This window comes from Centroberyx gerrardi, chromosome 18, assembly GCF_048128805.1.
Source record: "Centroberyx gerrardi isolate f3 chromosome 18, fCenGer3.hap1.cur.20231027, whole genome shotgun sequence".
NCBI lineage: Eukaryota > Metazoa > Chordata > Actinopteri > Beryciformes > Berycidae > Centroberyx > Centroberyx gerrardi.
Window position 1 is genome coordinate 15,519,960 of NC_136014.1, and position 20,291 is coordinate 15,540,250.

The 20,291-nt window shown below is 41.0% G+C and overlaps 1 protein-coding gene across 3 annotated transcripts in view; it reads left to right on the forward strand.

Moving 5' to 3' along the window:
• Positions 1 to 19,173, forward strand: part of epb41l2 (erythrocyte membrane protein band 4.1 like 2) — a 64,552-nt gene extending 45,379 nt beyond the window's left edge. The window contains exons 15-24 of one of the 3 annotated variants that reach the window (XM_078289934.1): positions 1,313 to 1,363; positions 1,580 to 1,612; positions 4,957 to 5,124; positions 7,997 to 8,065; positions 8,571 to 9,236; positions 11,180 to 11,308; positions 11,642 to 11,740; positions 11,900 to 11,980; positions 14,124 to 14,238; positions 14,668 to 19,173. In XM_078289934.1, the coding sequence (XP_078146060.1) occupies positions 1,313 to 1,363; positions 1,580 to 1,612; positions 4,957 to 5,124; positions 7,997 to 8,065; positions 8,571 to 9,236; positions 11,180 to 11,308; positions 11,642 to 11,740; positions 11,900 to 11,980; positions 14,124 to 14,228 (1,401 nt within the window). In that variant the 3' untranslated portion in view covers positions 14,229 to 14,238; positions 14,668 to 19,173. Of the gene's footprint in view, positions 1 to 1,312; positions 1,364 to 1,579; positions 1,613 to 2,635; positions 2,696 to 4,956; positions 5,125 to 7,996; positions 8,066 to 8,570; positions 9,255 to 11,179; positions 11,309 to 11,641; positions 11,741 to 11,899; positions 11,981 to 14,123; positions 14,239 to 14,667 lie in introns of all 3 variants that reach the window. The other 2 variants (XM_078289936.1, XM_078289935.1) reach the window with 2 other exon arrangements.
• Positions 19,174 to 20,291: the final 1,118 nt, after the last annotated feature.

Sequence of the window (20,291 nt, forward strand, 5' to 3'; positions counted from 1 at the left end):
ATTTGACGTATTAATGGTCATATCAATCAATGTCATTTTGGACCAAATTTTCAGTTACTGCACTTTGCCTTTGTAGTGCAGAGTAGATGAAGCATAGCATTGAATGCTTAGTTCTAGAGTAGAAGATATAATGACTGTATAGACAGATAGATGCATACTAGTTAAAGCCTATTGGATATATTATCGCTAATGTTTATCATTATAAGAATAAACAGTGTTACACTTACCCCTGATCCCTGAGGTTCAGTGGCCCTACTCCCCAGCCCCTTACCCTACCACATTCAGTTAGGTTTTAAGGAAAAATAGGATGATGGGAGGTCAGCTCTATTGTAGTGCTTTTACTTGATGTCACAACTCCCATCTGTGACCATTTTGTGGTGGCCATTGGGCATCCTTCTGGTAACAATTTGGGGATTCAATTGGGGATGCAAAATGGCATGAAATCAAGGCATAGAGAAGGTATTTTCTATCTCATCTGTGACACACTATAGACACCATGTTGTAAAGCATACTGGCATATTTTGCACTAGGAGAACTACTTATGCCTGTGTTCAATTTGACTAAAGTTAGAGTAATTGACTAGAAAACTACTTAAGTAAAAATGAGAGTAGCTCGCTAAAACTTCTTAGTACTTAGTACTCAGAACATAGTTCCATAATATTCCCATTTGGCTTGGTCCTTGCAAAAGACAAAAATAAGCCTTGCTCCAGTAAAAGTAGATGCTTAAAGTAATAGAAGTAAAAGTACAGACTTAAAGAATTGCTGCTGTACTCTAAAAATCTACACAAGTACAGTAACTACAGTAGTTGTAACAACTTACTTGCCACCTCCATGTTGTGGGTACAGTGAATTTGACTTGGTTTTGTTGTTCTACACACATCATCATAGACTAGTCAACAGTAGTGTAGTTATCGAGTCAAGTGAATAGACACTTCAGTGTATTTGTTTCTAGAAAGGGATGTTATACACAAAGTCGTTCAGGAAAAATATAAATGCATTTGTACCAAAAAATACTATATATGAAAATCATATGCTGTGACATAGACTGTGAATCTATATCTAAATATTTTAACAGAGCAGTCAGTAGCACCTGCTGTCTACCATCATTGACCATTATATCTCAGTTTCCCATCATGCTTCATTTTTCCTGTGGGTGGGGTGCAAAGGTCACGTGACCAACAGTACTTCCCTACCACTGAGGTTGCTGGGGAAAAAAATAGCATTTCCCATCATCCATTTCACCTTTTCTGTCTCCGTGCCCCTACCCCCCCATATTATCACAACTGCCACCGCCATGACTACGGCCTTGAAGGTTAAGGAGGTGGAGTTAAGCCTCGGCGATGCGGAAGCCACGCCCACTCAGGTCTGTTGGGCCAACGCCTTTCTTTGCCCAGCATGCTTTTCAGATTCTAGGGAGAATAAAGTAGGAATAATCAAAGATGGCATTACTTTGCTAAGAATTGGGGGAAAAGTAGTGTTTGGATTATTGACTAGAGCTAGTTTTGCGTAGTGTTGTGGAGCACACATGCAGTAAAGCTAACCTAACCTTACTCTCTCCCTGACTTTACGCCAACAACAGTCACATGGACCGACCGAGCCTGCCCTCTCCCAGGTTCACACCCTCTCTCATTGGTTATTTGATTGTGTATTGGTCTGTCAATCATTTGAGTTGCTCTGTTCTGGTTGGTTGGATTGGTTCACTCACTTGTTTTGATTCTAGGGTGAAGTTGCCCTTACATGATGCTATGGAGTCCGTTTTAAAATTTCCCACCTAATAGTAAAAGACCCAATCTACACAACAAAATTTCTGAATGTGAGAATTTTAAGTTAAAATACATTTAAAGTACCTGCGTCACATTCTATCAAAATCTCAGTCAATCAATTTGAGATTAAAAGATGTCTCCAGTCCCATGATTTGTCTTGTCTTGGTTTACATTTGGATTGCAGATTGGGCCTGTAACATTAGGTGCGGAAAAACCGATCCTGAATGGGCAATTTTACCCCAAATCTTCACTTTCAGTTGCTCTGCTCTGGCTTATGGTTTCATGGTGTCATGGTTTCAGTTTGGTTTTCTGGTTCATATTTGTGGTTCCTACCAGTGTTTTGGGGTTTTGCTGATAGCACTTTGGTGTTTGTTGGTTTGTGTGTTTGTGTGTTGGTGCTGTGGTTTTTTTGATGTGTGTTATCATGGGTACAAGTACTAGCACACTTGAACTGGCTTTAATGAGTATGATTCAAAATTTGGTATATTTGTGTGTTTGTGTTTATGCAGTGCAGTGTCTGTGGTTTGTGCTTGTACCCATCTTCCTGCCTCCATCACAGTTGCACATTTTGGCTCATTCACCACATGCCTGTTTAGTGTTTTTAGTGTGTGCTTTTTTTCATTGATTATTTGTTTTATTGTATCAGTTTATTTCTATTATGCATTATTGTATTGTTTTTATTTTAGATTTTTCCGTTTTTAGATTTTTGTTTTTGATTTTCTTTCTAGTTTACCCTTTTCATTTATTTTATGATTTCTTTCCCATTTCATTATAGATGTTTGCTATTTTAGTTATGAATTTAGTTTTATTTGATTTGTAGTGCTTATATTTATTTTCTCCATTTTATTGTGTGCTGTGTGTCTGCCTTCCAGAGTCCATTGAGAGTGCATGGGGACAATATTTATGTGAGGCACAGTAATTTAATGTTGGAGGTTGGTACTGGCGTCGTCTGATGGTCGAAAAAATGTGAACTACATCTTTCTATGTACTCTGACGCCATCAGAACTACAACTTCCTCTGTACTGTACTGTACAAGGCTGCTGCCCTCTCGCACTCTCAGGCTCTGTGTGCATGCCTGTGTGTGTGTGTGTGTGTGTGTGTGTGTGTGTGTTTTTGTGTGTCATGGCTAGATTCAATTCACTTCCAATTCAGTCAATTCCAGAAAAAGTTTTTTTTTTTCTATTGAGAAACTTTTGGTATGAGAAGGCTGCCATGTGAATTGACACCAGTCCTGATGGTGTGTGTGAGCGTGCATGTGGGCGGACTTTTTTGCATGCTCTGTGCATGTTGAATGCTGTTTTTGCGACCATTTTACCTTGTTGGTGTCCTCAATCGCTGATTGGTTAATGAGTTTGATTATTTGCCAGGCAGCTGCGTCTAACCTGACTAATACTGCCTCCCTAACACATAAAAGGAGCTTTCTTCCTGTTTTCTGGCTGGCTGTGATTGGCTGCCAGCGTTGATGTGTGGTTTGATAACATACTAAAACAACAACAACAGATCCCTCGATGGAACATGGGACTGATAGTGATGCTAGTGCATTGTTAGTTGGCATCTGTATCAGCACAGTACATGCCATGAATTATTGTAGGCTTGTGGGTTAGAAGACCAAAACCAGCTGCATTTTCTTCAAAGCGCGCACAATAACTTTGTAAATTGTCCTTAAAATGTGGTTCACCACAGGCAAAAAATGAAAACCACTGACAGTGCTATTTACATTGCACACACACATACACAGCCAACAAGCAGATAGACCCCATAGCAACTTGCAGTACTTTTCCAACTATGTCCTTTTAGGACTGTATGTGTGCTGTGAGATTTCTATATTTATCTCAATACACATTACACATTATCTGGTTATTTCTCAATATACAGTACATACTTGGTCTGAGGAATATCTTATTGTTAATGTCACTATTAACACATTTTCTGAGGAATATCTCATTGATCACGTTACTATCTCCACAACATATTAGCAGTCTCATTTATGTCATTGTCTATGCAGTATCCTTCTGAAATATCTTGCTCTGTGTAGAATGCACATGAATATTTGTAGTCAAGAGTAGGGAGGGTAGGAGAGAGGGAGGGAAGACGGAGATGAGATGGAGATGAGATGGAGAGAGGCAGACACACTCATTGAGAAAGTGTCAATGAGAAAAAGTAAATGAAAAATGAGAGTGAACGAGAAAATGGCCGAAGAGGAAACTGATATAATGAAGGAGGGAGAAAAGGAGCACAAGAGTGACAGTGAGCTGCAGATGGAGTGAAGGAGAGAGAAAGAGAGGGAAAGGGTTTCTGTTATCACCACTATCAGTCCCATGTTCTGTTTTCTGCCCTACTGTTCTGGCCCATTGTAATAAAAAGTCTTGAACAAGGTGGAGAAGCCTCACTGCAGCCTGGTTATATATACACACATACACACACACACACACACTTTCTGGTGACAGTACTGTTACTTCAGTGAAATTTAATAACCATATTAACTTAATTTCTAAGTAAAATTCATTTTTACAAAGCAAATGGCTCCAGTGAGGCTTGGCATCCATCTTGTCTTCCTCCTGATTGACAGACTAATGTTCCTGTGACCTGTTGAACCGAGTTTGTCCCCTCCCTCCATCCCTCTCTCCTTTTCTCTATCCCTCCATCCCTCCTTCCCTCTCAACTTTTATCCCTTCCTCCTTCCCTTTCTTCATTTTCCCCATCTCATTAACCTTGTTCTCCCTCCCTCCCTTTCTCTATCTATCATCCATCTTTCCTATTAACCTTTTTCCTTCCCTCCTTCCCTTCCCTCATCCCTCTATCATCCCTCCCTCTGTCCTCAACCCTTCTTTTTCTTCCCTCCTTCCCAACCTTATTTCTTTCCTCTATCCCTCACTTTTTCTATCCTTCTCTCCCTCTTTGCTCTCCTTTCTGTCTAGCCCTCTTCTTCCCCAACTCTTTCCGTTCCTTTCCTTTCCATTCTTTTCCTCTCCTCTCCTCTCCTCTCCTCTCCCATCTTCCTCCCTCTCCCCTTATCCCCCTTATATACCCACTTATGCTTTCCTCCCTTTTTTGTCCCGGCCCCCCTTATCCCTACCTCCCGCCCTCCCTCATTCATCCCTACTCATCTCTTTCACTCTCTATCCCTCCCTCAACTCCCTTACCTCTCACCCCTCCCTCCCCCATTCCCCTTATCCCCCCCCCTCCCCATTAGGACCATGATAAGACCCAAGAAGAGGTCCTGAAACACCAGGCTAGCATTAGCCAGCTAAAACGCTCCTTTATGGAGGCGCCACCTCCCTCTCCTCCTCAGACCAACCAGTGGGAGAAACGTCTCACCTCCTCTCCCGCTACAACGCTACGTATTCAACAGCAACAAGTGGTACGTCTGTGTGGGTGTTTCGTCCGTCTGTCTTGGCGTCTAGAGACAAGAGAAAAGAAATGTGAATTAAAGGGGCATTTCACCGGAAAACGAATGTACTCGCACACAACCCACAACTGTGAACAACCTTGCATTCACTTGATTCAGGTGAAATGCCCTTATGCAGAGCGTTGCAGTGCTTCAACGCTGTATTTGTTTACAGTGTCCAAAAGGTGGTCTTTGCAGCAACAAGTGTTATTGCATCTGTCTGTCCCTTATACAAAACTCTATGATGTATGGGAAGTATGACCAACAAGGCATTCATACGCTAATTCTTTGATAGTGTGCTATCTATGTAGGTATCTAGCTTTCTTCCTTCCATCCTCTCCTCTCCTCTCCTCTCTTTTCTAAGCACCATACACTAAATCGGTCTTGTAGTTTTTCTCTCTCAGCCAATCAGTGATCTCCTCTCTCTGTTGTTAGCCATTGGTGGTTTCTTGCCCTGAACTGTCTATGGCTAACTGAGTTTGTTTCCTTGTCTCTGTCGTGTTCTGATTGCCTGCCTCAGTTCTGATGTTCCCTTTGCGGTTTGAATTCAATAAATACGCCAACTGGGAATTAGGAAGTTTCTCATTTGAGGAGGGGACTTAGTTGTCAACAGAGGCTGAACCGGGGGGTGGAACACACACACTCGGTGTGAGTTTTCAAATCTCCAGCTCAGGCTGTGTTGATGTCGGTGTCCTCTCCTTGTTAATCTTTTTATCTTGGATGTCTGAAAATTCCCAGTTCCCACTTGTCTTGGATGCTTTTTTAGAGACTGCAATCCTTCCTTCCTTTCACTCACTTCTTACTGGGAATTTCCATTTGCTTTTACTGCTCACACTTTCATTTGTTATCTTTGGTTTCACATTTGATCACATACACTTGTGTAGTGCCCTTCACAGTCCCTACTGCCTGATTGGAATTTTTTCTCTATACTACTGACCTAACTTTCTCTGGTGCACTGCTCTAACTGTTTCCTCCTCCTTTCAGCTGGACATGCATCACTTTTCAGTTCCCACGTAGATTTTATTCTGTCCTGTTCTGCAGTGTTCAGTTCTGCTATGTTTCTGCTCTGCTCTGCTCTCTTCCGTGCAGATCTGTTCTGCTATATTCTGTTTTAGGTCCCATTTCCTTGGTGCTCTGCTCACTGTCATTTTTTTTAATCAAACAGCAGGGTGTAGTCTCTCATTAACATTTTGAATATATGGTCATGTATGTCAGATATAAAGCATGGCTGTTTTGTCATTGTTCTGTTGTGTGCGCATGTCATGTCTTTTGTTAATGCTGTGTTTATCTGCTTAGAGTGATTTCTTCTGTTTTTTTCTGTTTTCTCTCAAATGCCTGTGTGTGTGTGTGTGTGTTGCTGTAGAGCCTTGAAGAGGAGATAGCTTCCATTCTTTTCAGTAGACATTCTGGCATTGGCCTTTGTTCAGCTGCTGTGGCTGCCTGCAGTTCCCCTGAACCACCACTAGATGCTATTTCCACATGTTCATCTGCTTCTTCTACTACTACTGCTGCTGTCTGCAGCACTACTGAACCACTAGTGGCTGTTATTTCCCCAACAACCAAGCTCTCTGCCGCTGAGGTGCTACTGCTATTAGCAACACGACTTAGGAGTCAGTTTACTTTCATCTCAGTCTATGCACAATTTAAGACTTGCATCTGCTAACTTATTGGTTAACAGATCACTTTCCTGTTATTTCATTGGCTGGATATAGGAACCTTTTTGTGGAGAGGTTTTCCATTTTTCCATTTTTAAGAAAATTCGCTCCATAATTTGGTCACATTGAAAGTAAACTGGCTTTATACTATTTGTAATAATGCCTCCAAGATGCATTTTTACAAACTACTCTGTAAGAGATGCTAGCTTCCCATAATACTGCCTGCTGTGAATGCTGGATGAATGGTAGTATTTCTTATAAATCCATTTTGTATTCCTCTTAGGAAGCATTCATGTCGAATGAATTGTGGATGCAAAATGGCCATAGTAAATCCAATCCGAAGCAACTAACAGCTGTGAATGCCATGAATGTTATCTATGTGGTTTGTTTGTCACAGTAAATGCAATGCGTGGATTGTATGCAAATTTAACGCCCTGCTCCATTCATTAATCTGTCCCTCACCCCCACCTTCAGGACAAGCGAACACTGTAAAAACCAGCTCTGCTAAAAATATCGAGGCAGCAGTTTGCATCATGCTATAAAAAATATCATCATCGAACTTATTTGATCATGTCTTCGCTCTTAAGATAATTTTGTGTGATAATATCTTAAAAGGAGATATAGTGTCCTTTCCTTCAAGAAACTGTGACAACAAAATGTCAAATCAGCACTTTTAGATGCTGCAGTGATTGCAGTGAACTAAATCCATTAAGATATATTTTGTGGTCATCAACACTCCATACATTATTGGATTTGTTAATTTATTTGCATAGCAGATGGACACTGCTCGTCTCAATACCCCATTTCTTTGATCAGTAAAGACAGGCTGGTCATGAACATTGATGGGATGTTCTCTTTGCAATCCATCTGCCATCCATCTTCTCTTATCTTCTATTCCCCTCTCTTCTCTTTTATTCCCTCTCTCTTACTGCCTGCTGCTTTATACTATATGGAAACTAATTTGATTGTGCATGAAAAAGTCAGGGAGAGAGAGAGAGAGAGATTGAAAGATGGAGAAACAAAGAGAGGCAATAAGACTCTCTCCCTGCCCTTTGCCCAACCAAATACAACCCCTTCCCCATGCTATGGTAACGGTAAACTATTGCTATGGTGACACTAGGTGCTGACAGTGATGATGTCACTACTGGTCTGTGATTGACAATTGTCATGGTAACTTCTTTGTCACGCAGGTGAGTGAGCCCCAAACAGAAGCAACTGACGCTGACAATTCGAACTCTGACACCAAAGAATCTGGAAAGGTGGTCCTAACTTACCTCTATTACTCCATCCATCCATCCATCTATCCGTCCATCCATCCATTGCTCTTTTTATCCATCCTTTCCTTCATCCGTCCATTCATTGTCAACTGGCAACTTGAAATAATGTCTTTTTATGTTTTCATTCTAGCCATCCATACTCGCCAAGATCTGTCCATCTCTGACTTCCTTCACTGGCTCTGTCTCCTTCTTTGTTCCTCTCACTGTTTTCTCACTTCATTTTCCCTCTTTGTCCACAGTTGAACATCCAGTCATTTAAATTGGCTTTTCCATCCTTCTTATATTCTGTATTTTGGTCCTGTGTTAATTTCTTTTCAGTGAAGGTTGTTTAATTTTTTTACGTTATGTTCTGTGGTCATGTTACACTTTTGTTTTTTTCTCCACGCGTGTGTTGTGTATGTATGTGTACATCTTTGTTTGTGTGTGTGTGTGTGTGTGTGTGTGTGCACATATATGTGCGTGCGTGCATGTGTATGTGCGTGTATAGACAACCGAAGTTGAAATAGAAGAAACCGTTGTCATCCAAGAGGTTTCCAAGGCAACCAAACCCGGACTTGTCACGGTTACCGACAGCCCCCCTGCCGCCCCGCCTGCACAGCAGGAGGTGAGGGAACAGGAGGTGAAGGCTGCAGAGGAAGTCGTGGCAGCGGAGGAGGCAAAGCCAAGCAAGCAAGAGAGCATTTCATCAGAGAGCGAGAGCGAGGAAGAAGCAGAGTACCATCCAAACGTCACTGTGTCCATCTCTCACACACAAATACCAGAAGAGAAGGAGGAGGAGGAAGAGGAGGAGAAGAGAGAGGAAGAGGAGAAGATGGTGGAGAACTCCCTCTCAGTCCCAGATGCCCCTTTCCTTCCTGCTGAAGCCAGCCAGCCTGCAGAGGCAGCCTCTGGAGAAGGAGAGGAGGCCAGGAAAGAGGAGGAGGAGGAGGAGGAGGAGGAAGGGAAGAAGGAGAACACAGAGGAGCAGGAGAGAGGAGAAGAGAGGGAGATGGAGGAGAGCACAGAAGAACCCATGGTGACGCCTGATGAAGCCCCCAATGGCCACGCCCTCCCTGAGGAGGGAACGACCGGGTTGGTTGCTTTGGCAGAGGAAGAGGAGGAGCCTAAAATGAACGGAGAAGCCTCATTGGCTGAGGCAGAACCACGGCCACAGGTTATTTGTTGCTCTGAGGTAATTTCTTCTCTGGGCCAATCACGGAGCTTCGCTGGGCTTTGATCCCTCCTACCAACTGTAGACACACCCACTTTTCCTTCCTGCTTACCACAGTATTGGTTTCCTTCCTGCTTGCGTGAATATTTAGCCCCCATGTATATTTCATATCAGTCTACAGTGTATTAGTCCCTCACACTCATTTCTGTCGCGTGAAAACTCGTAAGTCTAAAATTGAAACTTTTTAGGAACAGTTAAAACAGTTAAAAATTCCTCCTAAAACAGAATTTATATATGATGTTGTTGTTATTATTACCTTGGGCAGCTGGTTCTCCAAGCCTTTGATTTCTAGCTTTAGGGGAAAGTTGTCAATGTCCACAAATATTGAATGAATCAAGTTGAAAAGATTTTGTATATATTTTTTAGTTTTTTTAATTTCAGAAGATTTCAGGTTTCAAACTGACACCCATGTAGTTTTGAAATTTTAGAGTGGGTTTCATGCATTGTACAATTATGAAATGCCTTTACACATTGGTGACTTTGTAAACTTTTAATTCAAGTAGGATATTAACAAGAAAAAAAATGCAAATAAGGTTTTCACACGACAGCATTGATATCAAGCTACAGTGTCAGAGCCCTTTACCCCTCCGCCTGATCAGCTAGTCCCCAAAGCTTTACCCATATATACTATATGTTATATATAAAACCCTACAGCAAAGAGAGAATAGTCCTTTGATGATACAATGTACCACCTTTTTGTTGGTGTGTTGGTGTTGGTGTCATGTTACCATGCCCTGCATAACTCGTCATTGATGTTGATTTTGTTTTTCATCATATGTGTATATTTTAATTTCACCATTATCAACATACCTAGTCCACTCCTGCCCCGCATAGTGTGGTGTGTCGTCGTTACTGCCTCCATTTGGATTCTACCTCCCATACATTATCAAACATACATCTTCTCCCTCTTGCTGCATTGTATTTTAGTACTGTACCTGTATTTGGAAGTTTAAATGGGGCCTAAGTGGGAAATGCATGATGCTTTTAGATGTATATTTGCTTTTTGCTCTGCATGCCACATTTCACCTTTGGTGTGTGTTTGTGTCCCTCCTTGTGTTTGGCAGTGATGCTTCACCTTTGGTTTTTAATTGGCTCGTAATGGTCACCATGGTAACAATACTGTAGAAATCATCATTGCCAACCACTTGCCGAAATGCCTCCCGCTCATTTGAATGTCATCTTGTGCATGTTATTTACATTTCAATTGCCATTTTGTTTGCCAGTCATTTAAATATTGCTTGTTTCATCGGGTCATGGTTTATGCATGTTTGTGCTGTACTGTACTGTACTGTACTTTGATTTGCATGTTGACACCAAAGATATTTCTGTAGTTGTGTGTATATGTGCTGCTGTTTCAGTTGCTCTTGTTTTGCATTACATGCTGTTTTTGTGTAGATATTGTAATGTGGTTGCATTGTTGCATGTTGGGTTGCTCATTTAGTTGAACAGGCATTGCATTGTCATATTGTGTTTGTGTGTCAGTGCATGATGTTGACTTGCATGCGTTTGGGAGCTTGTTAATATAGGTTTGATTGCGTGCATGAATTTTGCTGCATTTCCTGGCATATACTGCATGTGTACATCTACAACTATCGCTGTGTGTATGGCAGTGTGTGTGGCTCAGCTGGGTCAGCTCCCTTTCAATACAATCAATTCAAAATGAAAATGGAAAATGCAAATAATTTGCTAATAATGAAGCACTCAGTGATTTCTTAAAGTATTTTGATAGTTGGATTTTGAAGGAAAAAAAAAATCCACTTCATGCATTGATTGACTTGGAAGTGACTTTGAACCCAAAGCAGGTGTGTATTCCCCATCTGTCTCAGGTTTGTGTTTAATATCTCAACCCTCTTCCCTCCCCCTCACCTCTCTCTCCCCCATCTCAGCCACCTGTGGTAAAGACGGAGATGGTGACCATTTCAGACACGTTTGCAGCCCAGAAAACTGAGATAGCAACAAAAGAAGTGCCCATCGTACATACGGAAACCAAGACCATCACATACGAAGCTGCACAGGTGCACATTTAAAAAGGATGTCTTTGTTGCAAAAAGCCAAATTAGACATTTTTTGTCTGATGCATTCATTCTCTTGATATAAATGAGGGGTACAAGAGTATCCATGCATTTCCAAAATATGTAAGGTGTTTGATTGTACTATTATTATAGGGCTTATTAATGTTAATATTAATTAATATTAATGTGGTGTTTATAGTTTCTTTTCTGACAATAGTACATCCTGATTCGTTCCTCCTCCCACAGGAAGACTATTGTAAATATTAAACGTCTAACCAGGATATTCCAGTGGTAATGAACAATTAACACTCTCTCTCTCTCTCTCTGTGTTATTAGTTGGATGGCACTGGGGATGGTGAACCTGGAGTTTTGATGACTGCTCAGACAATCACCTCTGAATCTCTGTGTACAACTACAACCACACACATTACCAAGGTATAGACACAGACACACCTACACAAACACACAATCATACACATCCACCTCTTGGCTGCTATTATTACACAAACACCCAGAGGGGCCTCGTGCATCCATAACAAACCAGAATCTGTTTATTCCAGACATTAAAGGGTCATTGTTGTTTATTTATTCCAGACATTAAAGGGCGGCCTATCAGAGACAAGGATTGAGAAACGCATCGTTATTACCGGAGACTCTGACATCGACCACGACCAGGTCAGCTACCCATCACACAGCAGATCCCACTCCTTACAGGGCGTTCACACTGCGAGCAACTTGGTTGATGGATCACTCTATTCTGACCAGTTGTGGCCAGTACACAGGCATCAGTGTAGTGCTCTGCAGCTTTGAAGATTTGAACAGGCAAACCATGCATTTTTGCTGCTCTGGTATTTTATTTATTCAGGGGGAGTTTCACTGAGAGCGATGCTCTCTTTTTCAGGAACGCCCTGATCACATTCACACACATTCACACCTGGAAGCTGACCAGTACAACCACAGTCTGATCTGCTGGCCACTGAGCAGCTCCACTGGAGCGGTTGGGGTTAAGGGCCTTGCTCAAGGGCACCTCAGTGGTGGTAATGAGGGAGGGGCAAGCGTTGCTTTTCACTTTCCCCACCCAGATTTATCCTGCCGGTCCGGGGGATTGAACCGACGACCTTCCGGTCACAAGCTCGCTTCTCTAACCTTTAGGCCACCACTGCCCACCAATTGTATTGTCTGTCATAGCGTTACACCGTTTTAACGAGTTAACATAGCTAGCTGGCAAGCGCCAATTAGGTAGCATTAATTGAAAATAAACAGAAAAAAAATACTTTCAAGCTTACCATCTACCCTGACGATGGATGCAACCATTCTCCAAGCATCATTTTTGAGACATTTATTCCTGTAGTCAGGGAATAACAGGGAAGCTTTGAATGGATAAAATTAACTTCTCACCCATTTTGCACTTGCCAGGCAGATTTTTTGTTCATAGAACGAAATCACTTCGGTAGGGAAACAAAGAAGTGCACAAATTGGATATGCCTTTGATGTTGATGACTGCATAAAGTTCAGTTGTGGCCAACTATTCTTGGCCGAAAAAAACTGACCGTCCACTCATCGGCTGGTCGCTCAGCTCCATAGGAAATGAATGGACTTGCGGTGACCTGCTGATCGTGTTGCTCACAATCTGAATGCAAGGTTAATTTATTCATACCTCAGTAGACATGCCCTTGAGCTATCAATCACATAGTAGATCCCACCCCTTGGCTGTCATCTACTCCATCTATCCCGTCCTCCATCTCTCTATCCATTCATCCATCCATCTAGATATTTTTAATCAAATCAATGATTTCATCCATCCTTTTTACCATACCTGTTTTCATAACTCTTCCACCATTGGTTAGTTTGAGTTGCTGTCTTTCTCTTGGATTGTCTGGATTTCCACAGGAACAGAAAATCTAATTTTTAACTTTTGGTGTCCCAGATCTGATGTATTCTACATGCTAAACCAGCACTGAGAAGATCATATCTGAGTCACAGTTGAAAATTTGATTTGTTTGTTTATAAATTCTGCATTTGTGAATTTGTTTGCAGACCTGGCAAAATATCACTCAAATACATTTCAGATATTTGAAAGAATGTGATGGCCGCTTGATATATTATTTATTTCTCAAGTGATGCTCCATCTTCTGAAGCTGTTTAATGACTTTCACTTGTGCCAATTCAAATTAAACTGAATACTTGTCAGTAGGGATGCAAAATGGCTGCCGCAAACTCATCACAGATGGCAGCTGTGACAACAAGTGAAAGCAGAGGATTGTAATGTCAAGATACATAGCGCTCAAGTAGCTCAAATATTTGAAAAAGTGAAAATGTATTTTGCTAAGGTCTGGATCTTTGTTTGTGCACAACTCCTCTACCATTGTTGTTTAATTTGCCTGTCTGTTCTGATTGGCTGGATTTACATTTTCAAAGATAAAAGTAAGCAGTCAGATGTTCAACCCTTTGTGACTCATATTTGATGGTTTCCCCATGTTAATACAGCTGTGAAAAGAACAGATTTGAGTCACATAGAGTTGGAAATGTGATTTACTTTACTTTTTTCCACTTGATGTCACAGCGTCATCTGAAGCCGCTTTGCTTCATCCAATTTACATCTCTCCCATTAAACATTCAGTTTTTCAATTGAAGATGTAAAGTGGTACAAGTGGAAAAGCCCCACTAATAGTAAATCCAGCATTCTGTTCTTTTATTTATTTATGCTTCTTATTTTATTTTTTGTTTAACTCCATCGTTTCCCCCCTCCTTCTCCCTCCTCCCCCACTGCCTGCTCTGCTTGGTGCTGCCACTGTGTGGTTGCCCTGTGGTACTGCAGGCATTGGCCCAGGCCATTAAGGAGGCCAAAGAGCAACATCCTGACATGTCTGTTACCAGAGTGGTGGTTCATAAAGAAACTGAACTGGCTGAGGAGGAGGATTGACTGAACTCAGGTAATAATAATAATAGTAACGCTCATTATTATTATTATTATTATTATTAATGGTGAAAGTACTAGTGGAGGTCTGTTCAGTAACAACAGTGGTGATGTATATAGAAATATAGCTTGCCGAGGAAGAAGACTGAACATAGATGAGGTGAAACAAGCACTTACACACATACAAACAGGGAAACCACACAGGTATTTAGGGAGAAAGTTTGATGCAAAGAGTATAAGAAAGGGGAGGGAAGGGGTGATTAAATTTAAGAGAATATCCAGCTACTGATGGCATTATAACAGTGGATAGTAGGTCAGTGTGTGTTTTGAGTAGGAAAGTGGGCTTGTGTGTGAAAACTGAGTGCCGATATACTGCAGGTGGTATAAAGAGAAATCCCCACACCACCGCGTCTCACTGCCCTCGTCTCTTTTTCCCCATATCCAGAGTTGAAGGGCCCATCGTGACGGTTTTCTTTGATGACGTCTAACAACCTTCATCACCCCACAACAACCAACCTTGACTGACTGAGGAGGAGGAGGAGGAGGAGAAGAGCGAGGGAAGGAGGATCAGAAGAGAAGAGGAGGAAAAGTACTGGAGGGGGGGGGGGAGACGGATGGAGAGAAATCGTCAGTCTCTTCCCAGTCAGTCTTCCTTATGTGTCTGTGGTGCATCTAAATCCCTCACTCCAAAACAAAGAAAAAGAAAAAAAAATCCTCACTCTTTCTGAAGGAAAAAAAGAACCACTTTGTTAGCTTAACATTTGTAGCGTGTTTTTATTTTTTACTAGTGCTTTTTTCTTTTTTTGTTTGTTGAGAGAAGATAGTGTGTCTGTCATTTATTGCTATGATTAAACCTGTAGGGATGCACTGATACCAATCCTGGTATGAGATGAGATGGGGTGAGTAACCCTATTGTTGTATTATTGTATTGATTATTTCTCCAATACTAAAATCCGATACCAAGAACCTTCTCTAACACTTACAAATCTTTTTTTTTTTCATCAAATTTTTCTGCCATTTTCACACAGAAGGATGTCCGTGTTTTCAAATGGAGAAAAAGTTTTGTCCAGTGACAAACTAATGTTCTTCTATTCTATACTGTCTGGTAGACGTAATGAATCACATTGGTATTTGATATTGGTCAATACTTGAAGTTTAGTACTTGGAATCTGTATCAGCAGTGAAAAAATGGTATCGGTGCATCCCTAAAAAAACCAGTAATCCTTTAAATTACAGCTCCCTCCCTCAAGTAGTAGATGTAACAAAATATAATATGGTAAATTATGAACTGTTCTATTGAAACAACTATTTCTGCAAGAAACGGGTCGACTTTTTGGTATTTGGAATGGCCTCCTTTTTCCAAGGTGTAACCAAATCCAACAATCTGACTGACAGTTCAGTCACGGTCAGGTGAACGACAGGTGTAGTGGTAGCAACAGAGCCAGCTGTGTCAAACGTTATTACATTTTGTTACTATGTAATTACACTGTAATTACAGAAACTAGGGAGCTGTAGTTTAAACATCGCCGTAAAACCAATCAACCAGGTTTTTGAGGATTTATGATTTTTTTTTATTTTTTGAGGTATAGTTCTTATTCATCCACATTCCTTGTGTGTTGACTAGCAGCTGACGTGAATTCATTTTCAGTTCAGTTCACTTTTTATCTCTAAAAAGAGAAAACATCTTACCTTTTTTTTAAAAAAAAAAAAGAGTCCTTGAATTTGATATTAATTTAACTTGGGAATCCAAATGGCGCAGGTGAAATTAATTCATTGTCATATATTTGTGACTGCTCCATCACTGGTGACAGCATTAATATGGTTTAATGTACTTTTAGAATTCATTTTTACTGTGAGAAATCAATTTGAACTGAACATGAATTGACTTCAAAGCTGGTGTATACAACTTTATGTACAGTAAAACTAAAGGTTAATGGGAGCAGTAAGACAGCATTTCATTGGTCAAGCGCTCTCCCTGGGCCTGCCCACTGTATGACACTAACCATTCCTATTGGGCCGCAGGGAAGCGAGGGAGCAGTAAACAGATTTTTTTAATTGGGAGAGAGGACCAGATTGGGAGATAGAGGTGGCGCTGTTGCTAGTTTGATCTGCAGTGCCAACTAACGCTCTCTACTCAGGAGTGCAAAAAAGAAACTGAACAATGATGCAAGTATAGGCCTCAGTATGGCAACGGATCGCTTCACTCAACGTTATCTAGACAATTTCCACTACTGCTAAAAGAAATGCTGCTAAATGAAAGTGACAGTAGCACTGGAATTTAGTCAGCTTACCCCCCTAACAACCCACAAATAAGTGTAATTCGTCCCTTGAACCGATCCAAGAACAGTTTTGTACCACAACCTGCACTGGAGCCAGAACTGGGACCAAAATGGAGACATCAGACCCAAAATCTAATGCCCGCATTGTGATGAATTAAATTTGTCACTCCTGCCTATTTGCCGTACCTCTGCGTCAGAGCTTGTCTGTCATCATAGTTCACTACTTCATTTCACTCCTAGCTTCATACCAGACCAGAAAATATCAGACCCACAAACCCTGCTAGATGCAAGACTATCTGGGATTGAATCTTAACACGTCTTCACACTGAGCGATCCGGGCGTTCAGTCTGTCATATCTACAGTATATACATCGCTATCTTGCAAGAGTATCTTGAGCAAGTCTAGATAGAAGGCTACTGTGTTGATTGGTTTGAGTGTGTGTAGATGAAAGACTATCTGGGCTCATCTTAGTACAGTATGTCAAGATATTTAAGACTTATCTTCGACCTGACACTGGCTGTGTTGTAACTGTTCCACCGCAACCAAATATTCTGCAACGGTTGTGTCATTTTGTATGTTTTTGGCCTGTTTAAATGTCAAAAGCTACATGGTAATCTGCCTTTTACTCTCCCCAGCAAAGGCATAGCGCTCTGAAACTGTTCAGTGGAACTACGACAGTAAGAAGTATTTTCCTAACGGTGAAACTAAAATGAACTTTGCAACAGTTACAACATGACAGTAAAATGCAACCTAAAGGGAAGTGTATCTAAGAGGGTTTGAAGTGCTCTTGAAAGCCCCAAATGGAATCTGTTGATGTTTTATTCATTTTCTGTGTCTCCTTTTACTGAAAATGGTACGTTTTAAAAAAAAAAAAAATGTGGTTTTGTGTCAATAAATGCGGCATTAAATGTGTTAGAACAAGGCGAGTTTTCCTTGGTCTAATGCATTTATATGATGCAGATTTTAAATGTTAGGAGCAAAAACACATTCCACAGAATTCAACTGATTCTTAGCGAAAAGTGCCACAGAGAAATGTGTAAACTTTCCACTTGGGCCTGCCTAAATTTGTCCACACCCTCATGTCTGGCTGGACCATGGAAGAAAGTAGAGAGAATGGCATTTTGAATTGGAGTATTTTTTTTTTTGAAGAAATATTGGCACACATTTCCCAGGTGTCAGACTGCTATTCACTGTCAGGATACTATTGACAATTAATACTTACATTTAAAATCACAAAATAAAAATTCAATAACATAAATACTGATATGTGTAACCTGGAGAGTGTTGGTATATACTTCTTAAATTTTCTCCAGTTTGAAATGTTATTGTCTGGACTGAGGCTTGTCCAGCCAAGTAAGAGGTTATGACAATCTTCGGCTTCTATTGGGAAACACTGGTCTGACCTCGACTATGCAGTTATGTGACATTCCAGAGGGGGGAAGCAGTAACCTGCACCCCCCTTACAAAGAGACAAAACACATGAAAAACAAACAAACAAACCGTGCAACACTAGGCAGCTTGGAAGCTTTCGCTGTTCCAAAAAAATCTTTCCAAAAGCATCGGTTATATCACAAAAAACTATATTTGTAGAAATATTTTTCTTTTGTTTTTCAATCTTATAAACTTTATTTTTTGTCTTTTCTCTGTGAAACTGATCTAGTTGTTGAAAGGTGGGATTTGTTGTGCCCCCTCTTGGATATTTTTAATATATTTCAGAGTGTTTTTTGACATTTTAAGAAAAGGAACACCACTATAAATCAAATTTCTGCCACCATTTCCTGTTTGTACTTGTAGCCTCAGGAGTTTCCTCTGTTGGGGGGCTTGAGCTCTGTTTTAACCAATCACAGGAGCTTTGGGGCTCTGAGGGCCGGTATTCCAAAATGTTTGTAGCTTTTTTTCACTAATATGTCTTGATGTGTCTTTCACAACCCCAAGAAAAGCTCTGTCGTAAAATTCATGTTTTGCAATCAGTTACTTTTTATGAATATAAAGAAACAACTTTTGAGAAATGGGAGCCATACATAGACAGAGTTTGCATTTTCCATCGGTTGCCAAGTCAGCTCCACAATGTTGCTCCATGGATTAGTAACTGATGATTCTATGCCAGCTGATTTTAAAAATGTCAGGGATCTCAACATGATGACATGGAGGGCACTGATGTGTATTTGTAGCCAACACTTCTTATTTACAACATGGCAACCTTAGGTATTCAGCTGATGCTCCTATTACAACCTTGTCAATTTCTCTCTATATATGGCTCTGGCTTTGGAGGAAGAAGTAGAAGAAGTTTTAAAAGATAACTGGTAATTGGATTAGTTATGTTTGTTCAGTTATACCTTAGGCTTTGTACCGCAGTACGCCTGGATGAACCCATTTTGTAATTTTAACGAATTCAGCGCACCTCTGTGCCCTAAAAAAAAAACTGTAAAGTGCAAAAGATTTTTTGGAAAACGATATGGGAAGCTTTGGCCAACAGGCTCCGTTGCGGCCCGGTAGCAGCTCGCCTGCCCGCCCGCCCCAGGGTTTCCTCTTAGCCAGCCAATGATCACCAGTAGGTGTTTCCTATCTAGCAGCTTAATTGTCTTGTGTGCCCCACCCCCACTCCCCCACACACAGCCACTCCTTCCCTGTGTAACACTGTTTAAATAAAGGATTGTTATACTCTGAAATGAGTACGATTGTGTTTCGTTTATTCATTTATTCTTTCATTCATTGCCTCATTTACTGATAAAAACTGAAGTCCTGTATGTTAGAAGTAGAAACATTGCAGGAGTCTAGCTATGTAAGGCTCCAGTTACTACTTGCTGTCCAGGGAATAGTGGTCTTGATGAGATTTCAGTGTACAAATTTCGGTTTGACGAAGAGTTTCTGGATGTCTTTTGTCCCAAGAAAACAGTAAAACACAAGACAGACATGAAGATGCACTGTCTTCCATCTCACTGAAAAATGTGAAAGCTTTTATTTAATAACGGCAAAAAATTAAAAACATGCCCAGTGTGTCTTGTACATTGTGAAAATCTGTCCTCGGAGAAGACTAGAGCCATGCTGCTGTCTTCATTACTTCAGGCTTTTCCCCTTTGAAGAGGCCCAGCGGATAACAGTGGTTTTCATTAAAGGGATCCTGTGTCATTTTTTAATTTTAGCTGGTTAATTTTCCACACTAGACACTTGGGTAAAAGCTTTCAACATTCACTCTTTTGAAAGTGCCCCTCGGTCTCATGTCTCATCTTGCAGTGAGGAGTCCTTCAGGTCCCTGCTGGAATTGAATCAGGGTCACTGAGTTCCCTGTACAGACAGTCTGAATTCATGCTGGCACTGGAAGGACTTATTGAAACACTGTGAGACAGGAGAGAGTTCATTTCAGCAGTGTGTGTGTGTCTTGCCAGGTCTGACTTTGTCTTGTGAAGTGTGTGTCCTTGACCGCCCGTCTCTCTCTCTCTGTGTGTGTGTGTCCTGTCAAGTGTATGAGTGTGACCCGAAGCTCCTTCTCCGTCTTGGGAGTGCACTGCCATAAACTGGCCTGTAGATGGCGCCCCTGTCCTGTGGAAACTCCGACAGCTCAGCCTCAACTAGGGAAGAAATAAAGTAAAGGAATTACCAAGCGAGCTTAACATTAAGAATAGAATAAAAGGTAAAAAAAAAAAAAAATTGCATGCCCTGAAGCTTGAGGGTAGTAGACATATCCAGAGCGACATGCAAATGCTGTAGAAGCAAAAAGTCATACAGCAATGCACTTGTTCCTCATTATGTATTTATGTGCCATACAAATATGGAAGCTTTACTGTGGGGC